This window comes from Toxotes jaculatrix, chromosome 2 (genome assembly GCF_017976425.1).
Source record: "Toxotes jaculatrix isolate fToxJac2 chromosome 2, fToxJac2.pri, whole genome shotgun sequence".
NCBI classification, from domain to species: Eukaryota; Metazoa; Chordata; class Actinopteri; family Toxotidae; genus Toxotes; species Toxotes jaculatrix.
Window position 1 is genome coordinate 6934181 of NC_054395.1, and position 27502 is coordinate 6961682.

The 27502-nt window shown below is 40.4% G+C and overlaps 1 protein-coding gene across 1 annotated transcript in view; it reads left to right on the plus strand.

The window, feature by feature from the left end:
- Positions 1 to 27502, plus strand: part of LOC121196054 (kelch domain-containing protein 8B-like) — a 114800-nt gene that overhangs the window by 84824 nt on the left and 2474 nt on the right. Inside the window, exon 4 of the mRNA XM_041059829.1 lies at positions 18767 to 18868. Coding sequence (XP_040915763.1) covers positions 18767 to 18868 — 102 coding nt within the window. The remainder of the gene's footprint in view (positions 1 to 18766; positions 18869 to 27502) is intronic.

Consider the following 27502-nt stretch of genomic DNA (forward strand, 5'->3'; position numbering starts at 1 on the left):
ACCACCACAAGCAGCACTTCGTTTCCTGAAATCTGATTTGCCAGTCTGTGTGGTATTTTTGTGCCCAGCACTGGACACATTGTTCACAGGCGGGAGGACGAGAACAAACAATGAATGATTCTTATCTGTATTTATATGTGTATCTGTTGTTGTTGTATCCACTGATGGTTTATACAATATGAAACGCTTCTCCTTCAGTTATTTATATCCCTGCAGCCTGCATGGCTGCAGCCTCTGGTTTGAGACATGCTGTGTCAGAGAGCAGTGCCATTACCTGTTAACCTTGATTAAACTACACGCTTATAACACCAGGTGCAAAGTAACCCCATAAATCTGTACATGCATTAGACTGATCAGTTATAACTTGTTACTCTGCCTGTTGATGATGTGGGAAATAAGTGATAACTGGGGCTCATGAATCCTAAACATGTCCTCCTTTCCAACTTTCTTTGCAGATTTTTCATTGTTTTATATTTTCCCCTGGATTCTGTTATGGTGCAAACATCACTTTATCACATTTTGTGGTATGAGGTGAACGGCTTCACCAGAAATATGTTTATTATATATTTATATCATCATTATACTACTTAAATGTTAAAATAAAACAACATATATGGTGCTGTGTGTTCATGTCAAGCACCAGACGTTATGATTTTCTTCATTTGTTGTTCAGTTGTCATCCTGGCTCATTGTGACTGGCAGCTGATCACACCAGTTTTATTGAAAAGAATTGTAAAACATTTCCTTTTTTTGTTTTTCTTCACATTCTTACTGGCAGAATATGCTCCTGCTTTCTATTTACACCTGTCAGTACATCTTCAAACCTGCTCTGCCGACAGTTATACTCTGTGTGTGTGTGTGTGTGTGTGTCTACAGAAGTTGAAAACAAATGTGAGATTTACTGATACAGGTTGTGTAGATAATACACCATCCTCATGAATGATGATGATCTGAGTTTATAACACAGTCTCTTGTCCCAATGCTGTGTGAACATCTGTTTAACCAGGCCTGATAATTAAAAATTAAAAAAATAGGACAAAAGAAAATGATTAGATTTTCTTAGCACTTTGCCCAGTGTAGCTGTAATTATTTTAGTCCTTACTAACGGCTGTTTGTGAAATTTTCTGGGAAATTACCCTCATTTATTACCATCATGCTCTATTGTTGCAAACCCCCACTGTTAACAAGACCAAAAGCCAACTCATGGCTTTTGCTTCCATCTGAGTCCATGTGATATAAATTTCATCATCTTTCCAAGCAGGGGAGGGTCTGCGCAGACCCCTGTGTGGACACCTGTGTACCTCCCCAAATTTGTCACCATGCAGACTAGAAAGATAAAGTGGATGCTTGTGTTGTGTTGCACCATTTGTATGTCCTGTATTCCACATCTTTGGCTCTATTCTTGTAAAGTAGTTGGAACACTGTTTTCTTTTTTTTTTTTTTTTTTACATTTTCATGTTGTTCAGCCAAATTCAACAAAGAAGCTCTTCGTCTGTAAAATGAGCAGGCGTGTATTGACATGTTAGCGTCCGCTGTCCGAGTGCAGGTCCACAGCTGTCCACACCCATTTCCATCCTGGAGTACGATCAAGGCTTTAGATGCTACAGCCGTGATAGAAGCTCTGTGAGGCTTTACTGTGTGGTGGTACAGTGGTGCTTTGAGTCAGCAAGCTAACATGTCAGCTAACGTACTCACACTGACAATACTAGACGGAGTACTTTATTTATAGCAGGTAACATTTTACCATGTTCAACATCTTAGTTTAACATGTTTAGCATTCTAGTATTTTCTAATTAGCTTTCAACAGAAAGCACAGCTGAGGCTGATGCGAATGTCATTAGTTCTGCAGGACATAAAACAAAGTTCAGGATAAGTCAGAAAATGTGATCTATAATGTGAAATGATGACATTTTTACATTTGAATGATGAAAGGTCTTTTTCAAGTATATTCTCACTGGAGCAAAGCAGCATAATATACTAAAATTTAAAGTATAGTGTGTGTTTACCCTTGGTGCTTCATTTTAGTTGATACAGCTTCAATGCATTATTGAGTACCTACTTTTTTTTTAAGTACTGCAGAATATTCACTTGCAGGTGTTGAGCCTGACTGAGTGACGCAGTAGACTCCTCTGTGTTCTCCAAATGCTCTTCATGTGGCGCCGTGATTGGTTTTTTAGCGAAGTCAATATATTGTGCTCCTTCATGCTACATCTCCTTTCTGTTTCTTGTTCTCTTTCACCTGTATCAAAATTTAATCATCACCTCAGGGCGGTCCACAGCTCTCCCCAGCTTAAAAATATCCCTTCCATATCTCCGTCATCTGAAACAGGTCACTGGGTTGATTTGATATTTTCTATCTGTCTCCTTTCTCAGCTCAGAAATCATGCAGGGCTGTTTGGCTGAAAGTTAATATGGATTTTGGAGCTCACACACATTGGCACATGGTGTGCCCATCAAGCACAGCCCTCCTTAGACTGTTAGGATTCAGGGCTTTGATCTGTCAGCTGATGGCTTGTAGTGGGAATGTTATGTCAACTCATTCTTTACCTTTAACATTTTTATCTTTCTTTACTCCTCCCTCCCCTGCTTCCTCCTTCCCTCTGATCTCAGCTTTTTAGGACAGACGGCACAGATCTTCTGGTGAAGTGAAACCTTTACAGATAAAATTCTGAAAGCCTGAATGATTCGTTGGTTATGTCAAAGATTTTAGAGATTTACAATAATATTTGGATTTAGGAGAACAGATTGACAGATTGATGTGCAGATTGATGCTTAAATCAGTCTATCAGTCTAACTTTCTGTTCTCACATGGCATTTATAGAGTTTACATTGGCCTTGTTTCCATTTAATTGTAAAGCGACTTTGAAGTGAACTTGAAGTGAAATGTTGCAAAAAAGAAAAAAAAAAAGAAAATGCAAATTAGGTTAGTTTGCTTCAGCTTGTTTGGAATGAATAAAGGCTGTGTAGAGTCATCAGAAGGTGGCGGTATTGGCTACATGACACATGGCTGTTAGCACTGTGTGTGGTCAAGTGAATGGATTTTTTTTTTTTAGTTTTTTTTTTTTTTTTTAATCAATCTGTAACTCCACAAAATAATGTAGAATGAAATGTTACTTGGCCTTGGAAGTAACACTGGGTGAGGTCACTACTGTAGGCAATAAGCTAGATGAACATGCTAACAACTGCAGCTTAAGTTAGCAGATAAACACACTGTTTAATCCTATTCCTTACACTTTTTGCTCTTCTGTTTTTGGTTTTGGAAAGGTTTCCGAAAAAGACACTTCCAAACAAAGAGTGCCGCTCCAGCGCTCTGGGAGCTGAGAAATCCAAAAACTGATCGGTCTTGTGGATGATTATAAACTAGCTCATTGGTCTTGCGTTTGTGTGTGATTGGGTAAATTTTGAAGATCAGTTAGGCCTTTGAAAAAGTCTTGTGTCTCCCCAGCCATTTCCTTTCAAGTATTTGCTCTCTGATCCTGTCCATTCACACAGTCCTCTTCCTCCTGCTCCTGTCACATTCCCCTCCCCATCCAACTCCCCTGGCCTCTCGCTTTTTAAAGGTCTCCACTGTTTCTTTTGGTCTCTCTCAGTCGAGCTCTGACAATTTTTTTCTCACTGCTGTCCTCAGTGGCCCTGCTCTGGCCACACATACAGTATTTTCATCCTCTCATCCTACTCAGGAGCAGAGACACTGACCAGAAGTTTCTCCTGGAAAGACAAAGAAAGAGAAAGAATTACACAACATTTTTTACAGATCAGCACAATTGGAGAAGTAAGTAAAGAAGTGAATAGACATCTGTTCTAGGTTCTACTTCTTATTTACACCATGGCAGGAAAACCCTACATTAAAACCTGTGAACATAATGTATATTTTCACAAACCATCTCACTTCCATTGGTATTATTTGTAATTAATCCACATTTCATAGCATGTGCTCCCATTGTCAGCACTGATTAACAGACAATTACATGGTAATCAGCTCAGCTGATGTTAGTGCTTTTTTATTAGGCGTGTCTGCTGATGAGGCGAGAAGTTTAAGCTTGTGAAATGTAAAAGAAAAAAACATCCAGTCCAAAGCTGGCGAGTGGCTTTTGATTCTGTTTCCTCACCTGCTCTCGCTTTCCCTCTCTCAAACGGTGCTGATAATGAGTGTCATTAACAAAAGTGGCCTTCCAGTGCTTGTTCAGGAGATTGTAGCGTTGGAGGAATGCAACAGGTCATCACGACGATTTGTTGGCAGCGTGGCAGCAAAGATGTGACACTGCACACATATCAGTATGCAAATTAACACACTGGCTTTACGGTAATTATATTCATGCATATTTAACTGATCTTCTTTAACTGACGGGTGCTGCAAACAACTGTAATTATGGTTAGTATGAAGCTATTTCGCTGCAGAATAGGCGTTACATATCTGTTGTTTAAGTATGTGATTAAAAGACCAGCTTACTGTTCAGACTATTATTGGCTAGGACATGCTGTCACAGGAAGCCTATAAATTCGCCCAAGGGAGTGCTGGTGATGGCAGTGTGTGTGTGTTTGTGTTTGTGGCCGTGTGTGTATGCGTGGGGGAAAAAAAGCTTCCTCGATTGTCATTGCAGTGGAGATTCCCAGCTGTTTCCAATGTGTCCGAGCATCTCGGGGGGAGATGAGTGAGGCTGCATGGAGAGAAGACGGGGGGGTAGAAAATAGATTCATTATGCAGTGCCACATGTCTTACTAAGTATGCTGAAACCAAAGTTTGTCTCACCACAAGCCATGCACCACCACCACCAGTCCGGGCTGGTGGTGGAGACTAACCCCTAACCATTGAAACCAGCTGATGGTAAATGGTTTGTTCATGTGTTAGTTAGCAACACTCAAGGCTCATGATATACTTGCTTTTAATTAAGTCTTACTTGTGCATAATAGCTGCCTGTGTGTCTTGTTTTTCTTGGAACAATGGTTGTCTGTGTTCTCAGAAATTAATACTACTTGTCAGCAAGATGCAATTAAGCATCGGATCAGTGGGAGCAGTCTTCAGGATGTGAAGTAAGGTCAGCAGTGACAACAGCACTGGCAGTTTTGAATAGAATAACATAGTCTCTTGCCGCTTTGGAATTTTCTGCAGTGAGATCAACATTAACATGAAAACAAACTTGTTTAATTATTTTTATGTAAAATCAGAAGTCCTCAGGGAGATATGCTTTTTAATCCTAAGATGTTATTCAGACAAGAAAGCAAACAGCCACTTTTCCACACATGTATATTTGTAAAAAGACAAGCCTTCTGCCAAGAAAGAGAATATTGAATGATTCTTCAAAAGTACACTAACTGAATGTAAATTTTGAGGCGCTGAATTGTCCAATATGAAATTTAGTGATAAAGGTTAAAGGCAAAAGCCCTACTTGATTTGAACAGCCACAGGATGCGTCACTCCTTCCAGCAGCCATATTAATTATTATGGGCACAAAGCAGGAAATTAGGTGACATTGTTAAAGTCTATATAGAAACAGTGGACTTGAAAACCCTGAACCCAAACCAAGTGCTTCAGTTGCCCAACCCTAAGCATAGCTTAACCGTGGTTTATTTGCCATAACCATGATCTTTCCCTAAACTTAAAAGTACTGTAATTGCCATTTGCAGATGAAAGTGAGAACTTTAAAAACTGTGGCACTGGACGTTGATATGATCCCAACAAGTCCTCAAAATAAACAACAAAATGCATAATGTGTTCATGCGTTTAGGATGACATGTAGACGCATTTTCTAATCTAAGGCGTTCCAACATCATTTGTGTGTCCCTTCCAAAACGGTAACAAATTACAGCTGAATTTGTTAAGAGATTCAGTAGCATCAGAGCTTAACGAGTCCAGGTGTTTTGCCAACAAGGCATCGGATCCAAGATGCGTTACACGCCCAAAATTAAAGGTGTGAAATTGTCCAATATGAGCATAATTCCATGAACTGTATCAGTTCATGTATCAGACATCCAACAAACATACCTCGCAATGCAGCCTCTAAATGGCTAAGTTGTTTAATCAAGAGCTGCTATCTAAGGTAATCATCACTCCAATCAAACATACGAAGTACCGCCTACATGAAAAGGTAACTACTGTGACTATTGTGATGTACTTTTATCATTAACCTTTTAGGTTAACATGGCCGTCTAAGTACTGAGAAGTGTCTGTGACCTTAGTGACACAAAACCCATTTTATAACAAGTACAAAGAAAAAACAGGTATTTATCTGTCAGAGGCATAAAACCCTGACTGTGTGCTTTTGACAGCAGCTCTGTATCTATTCAGTGAACCACTCACAAAGGCAGCAATTCTGGCAATGAGTATATTGCAGTTTGTATCAGACTTTTTAACAATTAAGTGTGTAATACATAGCTCATGTCAAAGCCACCAAATCTGTGCTGAATGTAATTTCAATAATGACCTTGAGTCGTTGACCGCACGGGCTCTACACTAAACCCAGGTTTGTTAGAGATAAAAGGAGGCGAACTAGAGGGTGATTAAATCACCTGTCAGACAAAGTCAAGGTTTTATCAAGAGGTTTGGAGAAACACTTGACTCACCCGACTGCCCAAGAACCCATTCAAAGACGCACAGTAAGAAAACACACACTGTGAACTGGAACACAACCTCTTAATCTCTCTAAAGGCAGAACTCCATCATCTCTTGAAAATGACCTTGTCTGGGTAAAGCGATTTGCCCTCGCTGCATGTGCTCTATGAGAGTGTTTACATCAGACCATCAATCCTCCTCCAGGCTCCTTTTAATGTGTCAGAGGGAGTGTGTTGTCTCCAAGCTTCTTGCTCTTTGACCTTTTGCTTTTATCCTGCGTCGTTTTCTCTCTGACCCAGTCTTTCTCTGTGACATAAACAGGGATTATGATGGGAATGTTTCAGAATGTGTACATATTTTCAGGGGAAATAATAAAAATAAAATTAAGAAATGACATCTGACTTACAGTCTCAGTCTCGTGCACTATGAATAATTATACCTCAGTATAAATACCATTTATAGACAAAATTCGATAACAGTGACATTGCAAATAAAGTATAAGCAAACTAGTTTCTGATAAGTGAACTTACACCTATGAGAGAAAATTGTAATGTCCTTGATGATAACAGAACCGATCCATTTCCTGAACACACACAAACTGGGCAGTGAACACACGTGTGTGCAGTGTTACCAACTATAAGAGCCTGCTCAAAAAGTTACCAGATGTCTCTAGTCATGTTAATTTGCAGATTTCATAATATAACTATTTACACATATACAAGATTAAAAAAAAAAACCTGTAGAGTTGTTGTATAGACTGTGGAACTGAAGAGTCATGAATGGAGAGAATCTGTTCGCCGAAATAAACTCACTCTCGTAAACGCCTGTAATCTTTAGATTGTGATTGGCCCTTATGTTTGCACATTCATAGCTCATTCATGTCTGGCTGCTGATTGGTCAGCTGAAGGAAACCTCTGGGACAGTAAAACCAGAACTATCTGCTGGCTGGATACTAATATACATTTTGTTCTAACTGCCCCTTTAATCTCGTCCTGACTGCAGGAGCGGTCACAGTGCTACGTGTACAGCTTGCAGGGTTGCTGCAAGAAACCAAGCACTCACTTTCATAGCATGAACACACACATTCACACGGTTTGTCTCATATCTCACTTCTGCACGTGTGCATACACCCCTGTATGCTTGTACATGTGAACACACACACACACATGCTGAGAGGCTAATGGACATGGACTGTGGCCTCGACTGGCCCCTGTGGGTTGTTTTTCACACAGTAATTGAGCTGCGTTCAGCTTTATCCACATTCTCATGGTCACGCTGTTGGTGTGAGTGAGTTTTTGAAACAAAGGCCGAGAGATAGAGGGAGAGAGAAAAAGAGAGATACAAGAATTTATGTGACAGACCTTCAGAAACAGAATCAGTGAGATGAGTGAGCAGATGTTAGTTAGAAAGAGTGAAACTGAGACAAAAAGAGCTGGAGAGACAGAATATCATCTCCATTTTTTTCATTACAGTTCGTGGCAGCTTTAAAACAGCAGCTGTCATCTCCACTTTTGTTATTCAGCTGGTGCTGAAACTGAAATTATCTTGTGATTGCATAGACTTTCAAATAGATTTGTTAGGCCTCCTGCTGATTACATCTCTTTCTATTAATGCACTGTCTGTAGAATAATTACAGTGTGCAAATCAGTGATACTCTTCCTTGCTGGGGGGGCGGGGGGGGGGGGGGGGGGGAGACCGCAGAGGTGTTGAGCGATGACTCAAAACCCGTCAGCAGCTGTCAAACCCCCAGAACCAAAGACCTGTTTTTCTCTCTCTGAATCATCTCTGTCATGTTTACACTCTCCCCTGCATTTCCTCTCTCTTCACCACTCTCTGAACTGATTTCTCCATTTGATGTTTGGATTCCAGATATTGGATTTTTTCCTCGATTTTTTTATTAGTATTATTACTTGTACCTTATTGTGTTTTTCTTTTCCTTTAACTCCTGTGATCTTCTGAGCCGGTGCAGTGAAATCTCGTTCATTATACGTACTTGGGACGTAAAGTGAATGGCATTAAAGTTCTCGGAATCTGAATCTTCTTTTTTGTGTTGTGTTGAAACTGCACAACTCCTCCACTGTTCTTTCCTTCCAAGATATTTTGTTAGCAATCTTTTGATTTCTGTTGTCACGCAAAACTGCTTAAACGGCTGACAGTCAAGGTGTGAAAGTGGACAAGAGACAGGCCAAATTGTGTGACCCATAAGAGACAGATGGACGTCTCTGGACTCTCATGGGTAGCCCACGACCCCACTGTGCACAAAGTCTAGAAAAATCTAATCTTTTTTTCCTTTCTGTCTTTTCCTAGTGAGCAAAAACAATGAAATATAAAGGAAACAAATCATCATTTGGAAGTGCATCTCTGCTCTGTCCTACTATGCAACTCATCTCTGATTCTTACTGTTCAACAGTGTCCCCTCAGGAACAATTAAGATTTCATCTGAAAACCCTGATAAAGCAGCGCCAATGTAACAGTAACAATGACAGTGGATGGTGAATGAAATATTCACTCAGGTAGTGATCAGCTTTACCAACCCTGTGTCTTACATTTCAATATAACTAAACTACAACTGCAAACAGGTTTTGTAGGAAACATACTCACTGGCTGGATTATGTTTAGACGCAACATTTTTTGAATGAATAATGTGCTATATTTGTCAATGGCAGCGTAGTCACTGGGAGGTTTTTAGGGTAGATGGCGAACATATAAAGAGCATGAGACCGGTGTTTGCATTCACAATCACATCTGTGGTTTAGGCAACAAAGGGGCTGTGGCTAAAGTTAGGGGAAGATGGTTGATATTGGTTAAATGTAAATCAAGATGTTTTGTCTGGAGTCACTGTGAACTTTTATTAAACCAGACCAGGATCTTTCTGCTAAACTTACCCTGTGCTTAGAGTGAGTGAATATTGGATGTTGTACTGCAAGGTCAGATATGTTATCAGAAAGCAAATATGCTGGACATGAACATTTTACTGATTGGTTCAGTATCAGCATAGAATAGAATAGAATAGAATAGAATATACTTTATTAATCCCTTTGGGAGGTCCCTTGGGGAAATTTGGGATACTTGTACATGTAATCTAATCTAATCGAATGTAATACAAATTAAGATTACATTACTAAATTAACTTAATAGAAAGCCTGTTCTGATTGCAATTATGTTTCCTACCAATGTATTTGTTGCAGTTAAGTTATATATAAACATCGTTTTTAGTAGGGTTAGATTTTAGACAGGGGTAGATTTGCCTTTTTACTGGTAAGCTCAAAACCCAGTTAAACTGTTATTATTCAGATCAGAACAAGCACAAGTTCCGTTCTAATAAAGAGCTGGAGTCATGGAGGAAGGTTTGAGGTTTTTATCAGTTGTCACAATAAGCTCATAAAGTTTCCACCACGCAGTGGCCTTCCCCAAATCACTGAGGATTTGAAGAAACACCCATTCTCAATTTGTCCTTTGTTTCACCCATTACTGATCACCAGCTTGCCAGGCTGATGCAGCGCATTGGCTACACTCTGTCCGTCTTCCCTCTTCCCAGTGGGCATTGCAACGGATGAAGGACATTGATGCAGACAGTTGGCAGAGTTAGAGAGCGAAAGAGGGAATTTGTTTAAGTTAAATTTGAAAATAATCCAGCCTGAGCCCAAAGATATATGCAAAAAACAACAACAACAAAAACTGAGCTCCAGTAAGAAGTTGTTACCTCACAGATACTCAAACAGTTAACACACCGAACATCACTTGCCACTGACAATATATTTAGGTGATGACACCTTTTAAACCCAGAGCTTATTAAAATGTTGAATCATGCATAAGGCAAATTCATTTACAGCTGCAGAAACAGGAAAATCTAATCTCTCAGTGTGTTTACATAGAGTGAGGTTGACTTTCACTCCATCAGGTCTTTAAATGTTAGAATAAGAACACAACTTTAGTCTCTATCTGGAGTGGGACTCCTGAGAGACAGGAAGAATCTGCAGTAGCTCTGTTTTGTAGCTACATCTTACTACCTGCTGCAGATCAGTCTTTTCACAGTCCAGGTTTATATATTTATCAGCACCTGTGATATGATGTGATGTGATGTTATTAGATGAATATTCTGTATTGGCTCGGGCTGTGCTTTCAGTGGGTGGATTTTCATATTCTGTCCAGCAGCTGAGTGTTTGATTGATTTGTACATGTTTCCACTCTGGAAGGTCATTGGCAGTACGCTCTTCTCACACGCACCAACTACACGGGCAAAGGGAATTCAAAGGAAAGCACAACTGGAGAGGAATTACCATTCGTGGGAAGATTAGTTGATCTGTTAGTAGTTCAGAAGCGACTGTAGAACTGATTAAAGCCTACATCAACTTGAAGACCCACCCACTAAGCATGAATATTTATAGGATTACTGAGAGGCCAGGGGGGGCTCATTAGCAAACCTAGTTGAAACCTGAAGCTTGTCTTCATCTTCTGCTCCTCACTATCCTGCTCCTCGGTGTCCCCCCTAAAGCCCTCGTGGGTAAGACTGAGCCACAGTAATCTCTTTGTCCAGGATCATCTCCAAAATGAGCTGGGTAATATCGTCCTTAGTTCGCCAGACTCACATTCAGCTCAGGCAGCTGTCCCTCCTCTTCATGTGGAGCTGTCCATGGTGCAGAGGGATTCTTCTACTTCTTAATATTATAAATGAAGGCGCACTCTCACCTCTGCAGTCACAGGAACTTTTCTGTAAGTCCTGTAGGGTTTATTGTTTCCCCTGACTGCTTTGCACATCCTCTCAATCCTCATAAGACATGCAGATTACTGCATTGATCCTTGTAATCGATAGCAGAGTGCTATTAATCAAACCTGCATTGCAGCAACTGTCTCAGGCAGTGCATTCATGAGTGTTTGTCCCAGGATGCAAATCCTGTTGCAGAGGAGAAGAAATAAATAATCACTATGAGAGAGCCAGGTAAAGAAAGAGGGGAAGAGACTTTTAAAGGCCTTATGTTGCTCCAGCAGAGGCAGCAGAAAACCTGGTTAAGTGAGGAAAGAACAGAACAAGACAAAGAGAGTTTGGAAGGCTTTTTATAGTAGCATGTAATGTGTGATTCAACAGAGCATTAAAAAGACCTGCTGAGAGATGGAGAGTGGTTGATGGATGTACCAGTATAAAGCAATGGAAAAATATGTTGTTTTTTTTGTTTCTTAGTTCCTTTGGGGAACTGACCACACAGTTGTTTAATGAACTTCTACCTCTACTTAATGTTTTTTTTTTCCATTTTACAGCATCTGCATGATTTGTCTTCATTAAAGTGAATTAAAAGACACATTTTTACAGCAAATCTCTTTATGAAGAAGGACAATGTACAAAACCTAATAAATGAAACACTGTCCATGTACCATAATCATAAACTTTAACCTGAAAAAAATAATGGTCAAATACAGTCATGTCCTGTGCAGAACAGATGTTCATCCTTTGTGAATATGTGAAAAAGAGTCTTATGCGCAGATTGTTTTATGGTGGAATCAAACCAAACCAAACCAAACCTAAAAACGACAGGGTGTTCTTGGGATATTGGGGCCAAATGTACGTCAGCCATCTCAAAGTGTGCTCCATCAAACAGCAGAGAAAACTGTTAAAGGGTTAAGGAAAACCTGCATCCCTCTGCATTATTTCCACTGCTTGCCATTCTTAATGGTTGGCTAACTGCTATTATTCCAGTCTTATTGTTGTCTAATTAAAATGCAGCCATCCTTCTATGGCTGTAGCATTTTTAGGTCCTCTCACACTACCTGGAGGTAATCTGACGGGCCTTCAGCCTGCTGTATGGCTGCTTGTTTGCCTTCCTGACAGCCTGTTACAGAACATTATTTCAACAACAGCTTGTTTTCACCGTAGGTGTGTAACAGTATTCAGTTTGGTTGTCGCTGGCTGAATGACGGCGAGCACCTTACATCACACTGATTAAATCTCGGTCTGGATCCATCATCAGTCTGTAAACCAGCAGATGCAGATGCACTCGACCATATGGGAACGACAGCATCACTATCCACACTGCAGACCGTGATGTGGCTCAGTCGAGCGTGTAAGGACAACAAAACACTTCAGACAGTGATCAACCTCATTTCCAACACCTTGGATATATTAAGGTCGTTTCTCTTCATTCTGCAAACACTTCCAGTGCTGATTCACGTGCAGAGATCAGTGTTTGGTGTTTATGTCTGAGCGGTGTTACTGTGGTGGAGTAACTTAATGGTAATATATTGCATTCTTGATAAGATAATGTGAAATTGTATCCTCATAATGTGTATCATTTTTCAGTTCAACTGGGATTGTACTTTTTCATAAATGGAATTTAGGACATTCAAGAAGCAAATGTATTTTATAACAGATACAAACTCCACCTAATAATATTCCATTATAATGGTTATCTCTATGGCAGCGTTTTACAAATGACAGATATTCTACCATCAACATCAGTAGAAATACTGTATACTTACACATTTTTGCGTCGGTGAAAAATATATCCAATGATCTAATACATAACAGTGTATAGGATATAACAGTGTATATAATCTAACATTGACAGGGGATGTTTTTCCGCATTGGGTACTTTAAACTCTGATACTTTGTACAATTTGCTTATGTTACTTATGTACTTTTAAGTAATGTTTTTAATGCAGGACTTTCCTTGTAATGGAGTATTGCATTTACCTAAAGAAACTGGATGCTTTCCCCACCTCTGGTTTCTCTGTGGTAGTGCAGTAACTGCAGATTAACTTGTTTTTATGGTCTCTCATTCATATGCACATCTGTGCACATAATGAGCCTGACTCTGCTGAAAGTTTACTTGAATTTAGTGAATGTGTTTCCTGATGTAACTTGCCTGAAACTGGATTTGTATCATTTTTTTATTCTGATTTTGAATATATATTTTACTTGTTTTTAAAATTTGAAACTTGACATAGATTTACAAGAAAAAAGAAATGTGTAAAACCCTGTAGGCAGTGTGCTACCTACCTACCTCTGTTTGAACCAGCTATCTGCTATGAGCCATTTTCAAATCTCAGCTGAGATTCTGCGTTTTCTTTCATTTTGTTGATTTCGGCAACACAACTCAAGAGTTTCATGACAGAGCCAGTCTCCTCTTTAAATTATGTCAGAAAACCTATTCTTGTATTATTTACTCTTTCAGCTCCTGAACTTATGGTAAGATCTTTCACTAGGATTGTCAGAGCTCACCTGAGAGCCTGCAGCTGTGTCTCTGTGTTGCTCAGGCTGCTGCTGACAGGATGTTCAGAATAAAATGATGCCTGACATGAACAATCAGTTAGACAAACTGTAGCTAATTAACTTACACATAATGTAATAATGTGCATGTCTTAATGACCCACATGCAATACAAAGTCTGCTCTGGGTTCATTCATGAAAAGGGGGAGGGAGGCATTAAATAGTAAATATTTCTCCAGCTAATTTCAAGGAAGATACATGATTGATTACAATACATTCATATCAGCTGAGCTCAAATGTTACTCACATTTCAGTTCTTTAGGATGGACTTGATGTCTTGGGAGACATAGTCTCTTCACAAATTAAACAAACACTTAACCACTGACATTTAAATAAAACATCAACTGATTTTATTTTGTCCAGTGAAGATGTTTTCAGTTCTGTGACATTTGAAAACTTTAAACTAAAAATACTCTTTTAGAATCACCACCGCTCATCACCAACTCCACTACTGCTACTGCCGGACTGCAGCTGGTCAGCGATGTGTAACGCAGTTTGAAGCTGAAGGTTGCCAGATCATAGACAAGTTTCCCCCATGTCCCCGTCCTTCACTCTTTATCATAGTAATCAACATTTTGCTGAAAACACACAAACCTGGCAACTTTGCTGCATAGATCGTACCAGTAACACAGAGGGGGGTAGATAGTTTTAGATGGGTAAATAAAGTACTAGGGACAATTGGGTAATCGTATGGACATGTCTCTACTGTCCGTATCCAAATCTATGGCCACGGTGTAGCATTTGATTTGTGCCTGAAATATTCATTGCATTTTTGGTCATCTACAAGAATGTGATCCCAGAGAGGGTCTGCTGCTGTTATCACCTCATTTCCTTACCAATTTGTTTCCATTTTTACCTCGTGATGACATTTGGAAATGGGGCGAGGTGGGGTGTAACTGTATCCTTACACTGGGCAGATTTAGTGTGCGTGTGCATGTGTGTGTGTGTGTGTGTGTGTGTGTGTGTGTGTGTGTGTGTTTGTATTAGGAAGAGTGAGAGAGAGTTTTTGTATGCACAGGTGAAATTGTGTATATACACTAAGGGTCCACATCTATCTACATTCATATTAGATTCCTCTTATCTGTGTCTTATGTGTATGTGGATTTCTTTGAAGGCTCGTGTCTTAATATGAATGTGTGTGTTTGTGCTTCCACGTCATGTACCTTTCTGTGTGCGTGTGTGTGCATGTCGTATTGAGCTCGGTGATGGATACAGAGTGAAGTGCTGGTGTCTGGGAGGGCAAAACTGGAGAAGGACAAGGATTGATTCTGAGCTTTAAATAAACACACTCTCCTCTCCTCCAGCTGAGTCCACCAGACAGATATCTGCCCCACACGTCACTCAACTCAGCCGCTCTCGTATACCACTGCAGACAGTGTGAGTGTAAGTAAGTCTGTGTGTGTGTGTGTGTGTATACGCAGCCCCAGCAGTCGTTCCGTTCAACAGGAACAGGAGGAATGTCGGCCAAAATAAATTATGGACTGCTCATTCCTTTTCCCCAAATTTTGTAGCTGGCTGGGGCAATAGAATTAATAATTTGTGCTGACAAATGGCAGCGTTCCCTCCTCAAAGTGGCTCATTTGTCCTCTTATAGGTTAAAGCAGCAGTGAAAAATGCTGCATGTGACTTCTCCTTTTTGTATGGGAGAGTGGTTCGCTCTGCCTCTTGGTCACTTTCTGCTTGAAAAGCTTTGTGAGAAGCTGTGTGTGAGAAAGCACATGTGACAGGCTACTATGTGAGAACACACCCATACACCACCTCCCCTCTACACACACAGCATTTCTCTCTTGCACATTTTCGTTTGATAAAGGTGATGTGGTGCAGGAAGGTTTTTCTGGACTATGAAAAGGGGTTTGATTCTAAATTGAGTCCCAGCATCCAGTACATTTAAAGCTCTCTAAATGTATCTAAAACGCCTACATTTAGTAAGTCATTTTTTGTTCATATAGCACCTCTCAAGAGCAAGCATCACAAAGTGCTTCACAAGAAAAGAATAAGAAACAAATAAATATAAATAAAGCCAAGCCAAAAACAGAAACAAATTAAACAAATGGGTCCACAGTATCCACAGATCTTAAGTCCAATGGGAGACAGTTCCAAAGTGTAGAAGCTACAACCTCTGGACCAATTGTAAGCAGTTCAGGAACCAGCCTGAATCAGCTGTGGTTCTGGCTGGATCTGTGTAGCCATGCTTTCAAGCCAGCAGCTTGAGGCTATATTAGCCACTACTAGCATGAGACGCATGAATGTCGGACTTAACTGTAGGTGATCACAGCGCTTTGTGGGTAATGTAGGCACCAGGTTTTGTACTGATGCATCAGTTTTGGGATCAGTCTAGTGGAGGGGTGTCCAAACTGTTCCACAAAGGTCCATGTGGCTGCAGGTTTTTGTTCCAACCAATGAAGAGCACACAGTTTGACCAATCAACTGTCTGAAGACTGAGATCAGTTGATTAAATGAGTCAAGTCTGGTGTTCTGCTGCTTGGTTGGAACAAAAACCTGCAGCCACATGGTCCTTTGTGGAACAGTTTGGACATCCCTGGTCTAGAGGCTAGTGCTGTTTTGTATGTGTATGTATTTTCTTGTTTAGTTCTGTGTATTTACAGACAGCCACATCCAGTGACAGGCACCGCAGACTGGTAAACTATAAATTCTGTGACATGCGGGATTGGTCCATGCAATACAATACAATACACACACACACATGCACACACACCACACATGCACTTATCACTCCATCAGAGAAGAACTGCAGAGGCTGGACTGAATCCAGAGATAACTGAGACACTTAGACAAAAACACAGTCATGGCTGTTTCTGCCAGTTTATCTACACACGGCAGCGGGAAGAAGAAGGAAACAGTAAAAGTTGCAAGTTTGCATGCCTGTTTGAAAGCTCAGCTCCGAACTCCTCTCTTCCCGTATATCTGCACTATATTTGCATGTTATCTGGCCTTTCCATTTTCCACAGCTGAATAGCTGATCTGTTGCAGCCAGCATATCTATTAGTGAGCTTCTGGTGGCTCTGCCTGCCCCTCCTCTGACTCAGAGATTACCATTTAGCTGCTCTGCAGCTCTGCCATTATTTCCCTAAAGCCAGCACTACAGCAGCACTGCAACACATTTGCTTTATCTCAGAAATATTCCTCTCCTCTCCCCAAGCCATTCATTGTTTATAGGAAATCAAATTTGCTGAATATATCTAGCTTCTGAACATGAGAAACATATTTGAAAATGTATTGATTCCTTCATTTCTTGAGAGCATATTTTTTTTTATCCCCTTATCCTTCTCTGTGGTAATTGCTTAGAGAAATGAGAAAACAGATTTTTCCAACAAAGTGATGTTTTGTTTTAATTCTCTCGGGCAGTGATGCACAGCAACTTTTAACAGCAGTTCAAAAATTCCTGTAAACAGAAAAGTATCGGGAATATGTATGCATGAAAGTTCAGACAACAGCAGCACCTGCCTCTTAAGGACTTAAGCGATTGTTTTGTCAAACTCATTTTACATCAGCCTTCTCTCTGGCCCCTGTTGCGCTCAGTGTTGGCAAAGTTTTAATTAGCATTCTGTTTCCTCTGTGCTGGGAGACTCGGCTACAGTGGAAATACACTTACAAACAAACACCCCTCTGTTAGGTGTGATAACTGCTCTCCAGTGACCATTTAGTGGCCTCCACCTGTGAGACATTGTGAAACTAAGCTTACTGTGTTGTCAAATGACAACTCATTTGTTCACCCATCCATCTATCCACTGATCAGTGTCTTTACAGTACACCCTACTATCATGCTGCTTATCCCAGGAAGTGTAGCTATGGTGGCAGAGTGAGCAGATCAGACGTCCCTTTCCCCTCCAGAAATGTCCTCCACCACTTTCTTTAAGTGTTTCTTGGATTTGTCCAGGGTGCCGTTTATTCCACAAGAAGGCAACCAGGTCAGCCTGCCCGTCACAGTGTGGGGGACTAGCAACTTGACTGAAGTTCTGTGGAGTCGATGAACTCCTCACCCCATCAGTGAGAGTGATACAACCACCCTGAGGAGGCTGGGCTCTATCCACTTGTATTTACTCTTCTGTCACCTTCAGAAGCTCATGACCGTATGTGAAGGTTAGAACGAGGATTAGCTGGTAAATTGCGAACTCTGCCCTGCAGTATTGTTCCGTCACAAATCTGATACAACTCCTGCAGCTGATACATGTAACTGGTGGTCAGTATTTTGATAGGTTTTACTCAGTTAAATGAATGAGGTACTGAGATGCCTTAACCTCACTACACTACACTACTGTGTCTGTCTATTTTTAACCATAGATAGATGGATCTACTTTATTGATCCCCTAAGGGAAACTGTTAAAAACCATGCTAGTGATGTGACACCACTTTGGTCTGGTCTGAAATATCTCAACAACCATTGGATAGATGACCATGGATCATTCATGTTCACCTCAGGATGAACTCTAACAACTTTGGGGGGAACTGTGGGGATCCCCTGACTTTTCTGTTCGTGTTGTCATCTGGTCAAAATCTTAATACATCCATCCATCCATTTTCTATACTGCTTGATCCGTCAGGGTCATGGGGGAGCTGCAGCCTGTCCCAGCTGACTACAGGCGAGAGGCGGGTTACACCCTGAACTGGTCGCCAGTCAGTCGCAAGGCTAACACACATAGGAGCAATGTAGCCAGTTAACCTAATGTGCATGTTTTTGGGATTGTGGGAGGAAGCCGGAGTACCTGGAGAAAAACGGGGAGGCACAGGGAGAACATGCTAACTCCGCACAGAAGAGCCCAGACCGGGGTTTGAACCTGGAACTCCATGGCTTTGGAATGAGATGTTTAACAATCACATATAGCTGTAATGTTTGTACTTGTTTAACTATGTAGTGTTGTTTTTTCTTCAAAATACCTTTGGAATGAGAAACTTCCATTTTCTGTTGTAGTTGACTGTTTTCTCTCCTCTGGCAGGTATCTGGATCAAACCCAGCCGAATGTCCAGGATGAGGGAGAAGAGGGCTGACTTTGTGGCAGGATGCCTGGGAGGAAGGGTCATCGCAGCCGGTGGTTTAGGTCAGGACCTCCAGTCTTTTCTGCCTCTTTTTCAGTGTGTTCTTTTCTGTCAGATTAATACAGCGCTGTGGTTTTACCCAAGAAGGAAGGAAAGAGAGGTGAGACAGAATAACAACCCCCGGTCATCGTACTGAAGGATGTCCATTGTCACAACACCTTTTGTCTTTTAATTGCCTTTATTCTCTTCTGTTTAATTCTCTTCTCATATCACATTATAATTGTCTATAGATTTGAGCCATGCAAAAAAAAAAGAAAGAACTATATGAGAACTAGTATGATAATGAGATAATGTAATGCGTTATGCAGCCAGGGACAGGAGGGAGAAAGGACCCAAATGCAGAGATCCAAGACAGACAGATGAGTGAATAAAAGTCCTTTTGATTAAACTCAAAATCTCTGGAATAATTGGGAAACTAACTTGGGAAAACAGGTGACAGAGGTGAGTCCAAAAAGGAGGGGAAACACAAGGGTGAGGAACAGGAACAGACTTGGGCAGGAACACTGGTAACACACAGGTTGGCCCAGACGAACTGACCCAGAGACAGGGGAACCACGAGAATTATATACACTAGGGCTAACTGACAACAGGTGACACAAATCAGAGCGGGGCAGACAATCAGAAAGGAGGGAATCATTACAAAGCCAGGAAGTAGACTGGGGACTGATACACAAGGGACAAGGCTTCAGAATAAAACAGATCCTAACATTCTTGAGAGCATGAAGCTTTTAGTTCTGCTTTTACAACTAGAAACACACATTGTTAAACCCACACCCAGTGTGATGTGTGAGATATCATTTAGAAGCTTGCACAGCTGGTAGTGATCAGCTGGCAGTAAACATGTTAGCAAATTAACTTACTAGCGGCGGTGCCAGCTCAGCTACCCCGTCAGACTCATGACCCTTACCTTACAGGTTTTAGCTGTCTGTTGAAAGTCTCCTTTATACCCCCCATGCCTGGTTAACACATGTCTCCACCCCCATTTGCAGCTTCCTATTTGAATTTTTTTTGTCTCTGAGTCTATGAGCTTCATATGTAAAATAGATGGATTGATTGAGGGACAGATTCTTTAAAACAGAGGTGGAAAATAAGTAATAAGTAAAATAATAAACCATTTCTCCTTTGTTTTTATAATGACCTCTTTGAAAATGACAAAGCAAATGCTGAAATCATTACCATTACCTACTACAGTAATTTAAGTAACTCAAAATTGTGTCTCTGCTAATTGTAATTATTGATAATTGAGGATATTATCCTAATACTAGCTTATGGACAGCTGAAGCAAAAGCAAACCCATTTTTAAACCAAAAGCGTTGCTAGTCTTCATCATTAAAGCCTTGCATCTTACCGACTGTTTCTTTTCAGCACTGATTCAATACAGCATTCAAAACAGCAAATCAAACACCACAACTCTGATTTATCACAAACACCACAGCCACTACACGTGCTCACACGCAACTAAATTAATTTTCCATTAACTCTCCATTTTCTCCTTGACTGAGCTGCATTTGTTAAAGTAGACACAGTGTGAAGAGACACTGAGCAAAGCTACAAATTAATCAGAGGTCAGCTCTTTTCCTTGATGACATGCTTTTAAGCAGATATTGACTCTCTTTTTTGTGCATCTGCATTCGTCAGCAAGATTACACACACACACACACACACATACTGTATATACTGCATGTACACACACAAACCGGTGTTAACCCCAAACTTACAGAGAGAAATCTACTGACAGATTCTTTTTATTGGTGCAAACACAGCCCATGCTGAATGGGAATTATTTTACTATCACATCTGAATTGAGGTTGATACATAGATATTTTAAAAAAATATGAGACAATTTCTGAGAATATTAGCAGCTCCTACACTGGTCATTTGCCTGTAATTGTGCTTGTGCTTGTGGCACAAAGCACGAAGGGTTGTCTCTGTTTTTACATATAGTGGAGCTACAGCCCCGTAGAGTTCACTTCCACCATGTTTATTCTCTTCCATAGTGTCAAAGAGATAACATCTGATGAGAAAAGCAGAGACCCACTGTGCAACAACACTTAACAGGTTACAGGGAAGGACACTAGCTTAAGCAATCTGCTCATGATGCATGAGGCTAACAGTTATCTCAACAACGGACTTATTTACTTAAGCTATACTCAGTTGCATTACCAATGTTGTAGAGGTGATTAAAATTGCTTCACCTTTAAATTGTTTTTAATTGATTGCAACCTCAGTCCTTAGATTGTTTTTAACACATTCCCATGTAGGCCTAATACATTTAAACTGCTTTTCCCTGTCCACACCTCTAAGTGATAGTCAATAATGCGTCCTGGCATCTGTTAAGACTGTGTGTGTGAGAGAAAGAGGGATAGAAAGAGAGAAAACAACAATCTTCTTCTGCTGAGAGAGACAGTTGCAAATTCAGCAGGTGACAGAGACAGAAAGGAAAGAGAGCAAATGGACGCGTGTCTGTGTTGTGCTAACGTGAAAATGATGAAAAGCACTGGCTGTTATATTATTCTCTGTGTGAGTCAACTGTAAGTCTGACTTGCCATCTAATCCATGGGGATATTTTGGTCTTGTGATTCATAGCTGGTTTGTGGCACATTTCCAGTCTTCTGCCTTTTGACTTGGGGAGTGTGAGAGGGATAATACACCCACAAAGACCCACAAAGCATCTGTATGGCAATTATCTCTCTCTCTCTCTGTCTCTAGAGTGTGTGTATATATATATGTGTGTGTGTCTATATATATATACACACTTTCTCTCTCTAGAGTGTGTGTGTGTGTGTGTGTATATATATATATATATATATATATATATATAGAAAGAAAGAGAGAGAGAGAGAGAGAGAGAGAGAGAGAGAGAGAGAGAGAGAGAATTGCCATACAGATGCTTTGTGGGTCTTTGTGGGTGTATTATTAGAGAGAGAGGATGAAGGGTTAAAATAGTGTATGTAAGTTTTATATACAATATAAACTAACTCACTAGACTTTTTATTAGGCCCTAAATTATTTACTCTGTACATACAAATGCCCATTTCAATGAAGGCAGTACCACCTTGTACGCAACTGGATTTGGCTCTACCGCTCTACCAGGCCTTGCTGTGCCAGGTCACAGTCTGCTTTCCCAACATCTGTTATAAATGTGTTCCTACTCTGATCTGTAACCTCTGTTTGATGCAGTAAAACATTTTAAATAGGAATTTTGTTAGCAAAACTCATTTTAAACAAAAAAAACCCCTGAAAATTCGGTTTAAATTTTTATACCAGAAAAGAAGAAAAACATTATATATTCCACTGAGTTATGTACATTAGATTGTAGAGATATTCTGTACACTCATGCTGCTGCTGCTGTTACTCTTAAATCACTGTACACGGGCAGTGAGACAGACTAAATCCACTGAAGAACTGTGGCAGGTTCTCCAAGATGCTTAGAACGACCTATGTCCAAAGTACCTTGAAAAACTGAAAAGCTCCAAGTGTATGTAGGAGGATTGCTTCTGTTTTAAAGGGAAAGGATGATCACAGCAAGGTTTTTTTCTGTTTACTGCACTTTGTATAAAACTATTCATGGTAATATTTTTTGAAAGCGTCCTCACTGTGCAGCACTTTTCACAAGTGAATAAAACTATTGCACAGCACTGCACGTCATTCGTCTCGACATTTGATCTCATTGAGATTTCACGAATAATGAAACTTAAATAAAAAAGACGTAAACCTTTATAAGAAAAGATGTAACATGTTAAAAGTAAAATTAATTAATAAAGATAGAATAATTATAAAAATACCTTAAAGTAAAAAAACCTTGAACAAGCTAAAGGACTTGTCTCTGCTTGGTGAGTCACTGCTGCTTGTTAATAACAAGGTTAAAGCTGTTTTTGTTGCAGTTTGTTATAGAGAGACAAATAGCACAGTGACATATTCAGAGTTGAAGAACTGTACAGAAAAATAAATCCAAATCCCAAATCCTTTTTAAAAAAAAATAAAATCTTTTATTTTGGCTGAAAAGGTGCCCCGCGGGAAGGTCTCCTGATGTCATGACCTATGATACAATGGTGCACAACTTTTCTGTGCTTCAGTGTTTTAAGTTTGTGTAAAATGCGAAAACACGTCATAAGCATTAAAAAAAAAACATCTTAACCTCATGAGGAAACTGCTCAGGTGCAGTAAGAGGATGATTCCTTCTGCACACACAGAAATAACAATGTGTGTGTGTGATTGTCACTGTGTGTGAGTGTCTGTGTATTTCTCTGTGTGTGTGTCCATTAGAGTGACACCAGTGTCACAGTCTTCACCATCTGCACCCACGCACTCTGTATCTGTCCCTCTCTTCTTCCTTGCCCCTGTTTATTTTTGCAACCCCCCCTCCCCCATTTAGTTCATGATGAGACCCTGACAACTTGATATCTCCATGTAAATTGTAATTAGAATTCGTCAGTAGAGACCAGCTTGAGATGCAATTATTTGCTTAGCCGTATCATTTCATTATCAGATTATCTGTCAGAAATTTAGACACACACACGGACACAGACACACACACACTGCTCACCTAACCATGATGTGCACGTACGGTCTTCAATTCATTCTTCAAATTCATCCACTCATACTTTGTTTTCTTAACGATCATCTGACACAACTTTTCCCTCATGCATCACTTTAAACCTGTTACAATGGACTGTATTATTAAAAAGATGCCTAAGGCCAGAAATAACACAATGACAGAGACATAAAAATATATAGACATAATGACTTACCCTGTTCATCAAAGCATCAGCAGGTAAATCCAGCATGCATGATAGGCTTTGCATCTGAAGCTAATCAGTGACCCAGTCTGCCATTCTGTGTAAAGGAAGAGCAGCACTGCCATGTTCACGGGTTCAAGGTTTGTTGATAACAGAGATGCAACAGTTTCTGTGAATAACATGATGAAACGCTAAAGATGTAGTTTAGAATTAAAAACATAGTACGTCAAGGTACCGGGGCCACATTCAGCCCCTGACCGAGTTAGGAGGAACTCAGTACTAAAACAAGCTCCTAAGTCTAGAGGCAGCTCATAGGAGTCCTGACACTGTCACTGCATTATGAAAGAAATACGATAATCAAATTTTAAAAGCATGTTCTGATGTCTGATAGGGTTAATCAGGATCCAGTAACAACAAATCAAAACAATCCAATAAATCTGGGATGACAGAAGAGAACAACACAACTCCTCACTGCTTGGACTGTGAAACGTCAACAATCGCAACCCAAGCACTGTTCCATTTCAAAGTCCATATCTTGCCAAGTACAGTCCAGATGGGCAGAAGTGTTCTTGCTCTACCTGTTTTATTGAGGAACAAATGTTTGAATTCTTTGTTGAGATAAATTATGTTCCAGGGTTAAAATGTAATAGTTGTTGCAGCCAAATTGCTTTCTCTGAAGTCAAAGTTCATGATTTATTGTTAATGCAAAGTTAATGTACATCAACGCTGCCTCTGTGGACTTCTGGATCCTTGTTCAGGAATTTGTTATTAGTCTAAGAAGTTTGCTATGGCAAACACACACTGTAGGCAGAAAGTTGTCCGCTTGAATTATGTGTTTGACTTTATCAGATGTCATTTTCGCCTCTGTGGCCCCTGATGTCCATCCCCCTGTGTGTGGAGGAAGTGAACCCTGCCCTTGGTCGAACAGAGCAGAGACAGATAGACTGGTTTTGAGAGTGATTATGAATGAGTATGTTATTTTAAATGAGCTGCATTTAAAGACAACAAGCGGCATAGAAGCATGCTTTCAGCTCCTCCTGCACAGAGGAGGGATTCCTCTATTTTATGTACTGAATGAGGGTTAAGCACAGAAGGGAAAATGATGACTGGGTTTTGAGTTTGGTAAATAATCTCTCTGAATGAATCAGTGCTGAAATCCAACAAGCAGTGACTAAGCCACCAGTTGATGATAGCTGTGATCAGTCCTGTGTTCAAACACAACCTCCCTGCTCAGTGTCTGCACTGAACGCTCCTGCAGCAGCATAGCTTCCCTGAGCTGCAGCTTGTCTGTGATTGTCCAGAGGTCAACCTCTGACTGTAGGTCCACCACCAGCAGCCAGCTGGGACTGAGCAGTGGCTGACCTGTTCTGAACCCTTGTAAGGCACAGCATGCTGGTGTGGAGGAGAGCCGGCCTTGCACTGTGCAGTGGTGTCCAGTCATTTTATCTCTAACAAGAGTGCAGATGTTGAGATGATGCTGTTTTGAATCAGGATGCTGATGCTGAGAGGCACTGACGACTTTCTATTTTATTCCACACAAACATTATAAAGTTATAAAGAACTGGAGAAAGTCAGCAAGGAGGTCAAGGATGATCGCTGCACAATCTGGTTGCTGTGTACAGCCCATTCAAATATGATAAGCGCTGAAAAGAGGGCATGTAATGACACCATTCACAGCACAGATCAAACGCTACCACAAGCTCCGCCGCAGGTTTGTTGTAGTTTCCATCTGACCTAAAGCTCTGTGCTCTTGTCTCACTGTCTGAAAACAGAATCAGCAGCAGGTCAGAGGGAGGTGAAGAGAAAAGACAGATAAACACTTGAAAGCTTCAGGATGAGTGACGGTGAAAAACAGATGGAAACAGTAGAGGATGAAACTGAGATTTAGAGCAAATGGAAAAAAAAATACAAAAATAAAATACAGACTGATGAATTGCGTGAAATGTTGTCTGGGACTTTTTGTATTCTCGAACAGCTGCAGCTGTTCAGAGGAACACTGGAGTTTGGGGACATTTTCAGTTGATCACCTCAGAGCAGGATGAGTTTTTATCACTCCCCTGTGCTGAGCTTGTCACTTCTCTGTTTTGAAATTGGACCAACAAATGAAAATAGTCTCTTACTAATGAAGTGTGTGGGTCCTGATAACTCCAGTTCTTAATCTGTGATTCTTTACAGAGCAGTAAAGTTCTGTTAACTTGTGTTCTTTAGTAGTGGGATGCAGGACAACCAATGTTTTACTCCTCTATCCTTTGTCCTATCTCACTCAGTTATATTACATTCTTCTTTTATTGTTGACTTAATGTAATTAGATACATTTGTCAGTTTCAAGTTCTGTTATTAAAATGATCACTTTCAGCTCTTATAAGCATGAGTTCAGTTGACTAAACATTCAGTGGGTTGTTTACTTGACTCAAATTAAATTGTTTAGAGACACTGTTAGCTTATTTGCATATACGTCCCAGCATGCACTGCATTAAAGTCTCTATTCTCCTGATATAAAGAGAAGTTACGTGATGGAGACTGTTGTGTCTTTTCATAATTGTGTCTCAGAAGAGTCAGGTGGTTTTCTGTCTGAAGATAATTAAAACAGTGCAAACCCAGATGAAAACAGGTCTGCACTTCAGACACAAAACCCTTATTGTGGGACACACTTGAGTCTTGGGGGGTCATTAAGGATTGTTGTACCTGGCCTTTTCGTGATCGTTAGCACTTCGTTAGAAAAGTTAGGGAGAAAGCTGGAGAAATTATGTTAAAGTGAACTAAGTCTTAACTTACCCAGTTTTGAGTTTTAAGTTTTTTCTTTCTTTTTTTTTCTCAAGGACGAGCTGAGAAGAAAGCTCAATAAGACTCAGTAATAAATAAAATGTATACAATTTGAAATTAGATTGATTCACTAGGTTTACACCCGCAATGACAAATAACTCATAGAAAAAGCACAGTTGTGCTTCATATTTGTCTACGGTTGCAGAAGGTGGGTGGGGGTGGGCAAAGCACCATTACATGCTCGTGCACTTAGACCCAAAAAACACATACAGAGCAAACACAGCAAAACCAGAAAGGGGGTGATTGTGCAGTCTACTGCCACTTCAATAATTAAACAAAACAAAGCAAAAAACAAAAAAAGCTTAGAGCCAGCACTAAACCCGCCCATCTACTAAAGATTTCAAATAATAACAAAATAAGAAAGTATAAAGGTTTCTTAAATCTCTTGGGATAAATAAAACAATGTTACACAAAAGTAAGGCCACACAGGCAAAGCAGCAGCAGCCAGGTCCAACAATAAGAGCCGAGGTAAAGTTACTTAAAATCCACATAAATTCGTCCACACATGTTCGTGTGTGTTCCATTGTAGACTGCACTAAGTAGGAGACTGTTTGCAGGTGAGGTACCAAGACCACACGGCTGCGTTCAAGAACCATGAGCCTATATTCGAAGTTAGCCTTCCTCTTCTGTCTGCTTGTTTTTTTTAGGGATGACAATGTTGGTCCGTCATTTGGATGGTTGATCAGCCCACCAGTTTGGTTCAGACTGAAATATCTTAATCCTCTTGTGCCACCATGAGGCTGACTGTTTAGTGAAATGCCACAACAGCTGTTGGATGGGTTGCCATGAAATTGTGTAGACACTGAACAGTGCCCAGAGGATAAGTCGCAATGACTGGTGATCTCAGAAGGGATATAATCTTGTGTGTGTTGGTGACCAGCTAAAAATCTAACAAATCTGTTCTGTACTGTATGTATGTGAACAATGAGGAGGTGAGATGAGGAGAAAGAGGACAGCTCTCTCCAGAGGAAGCAAAGAACAAGTGAGCAGGAGAGACAAAGGACAATGCAACAGAGGTAGCCAGTTGGAGAGGTGACAGAAGCAGAAGAAAGGAAGACAGTTTGAGACGGGAGA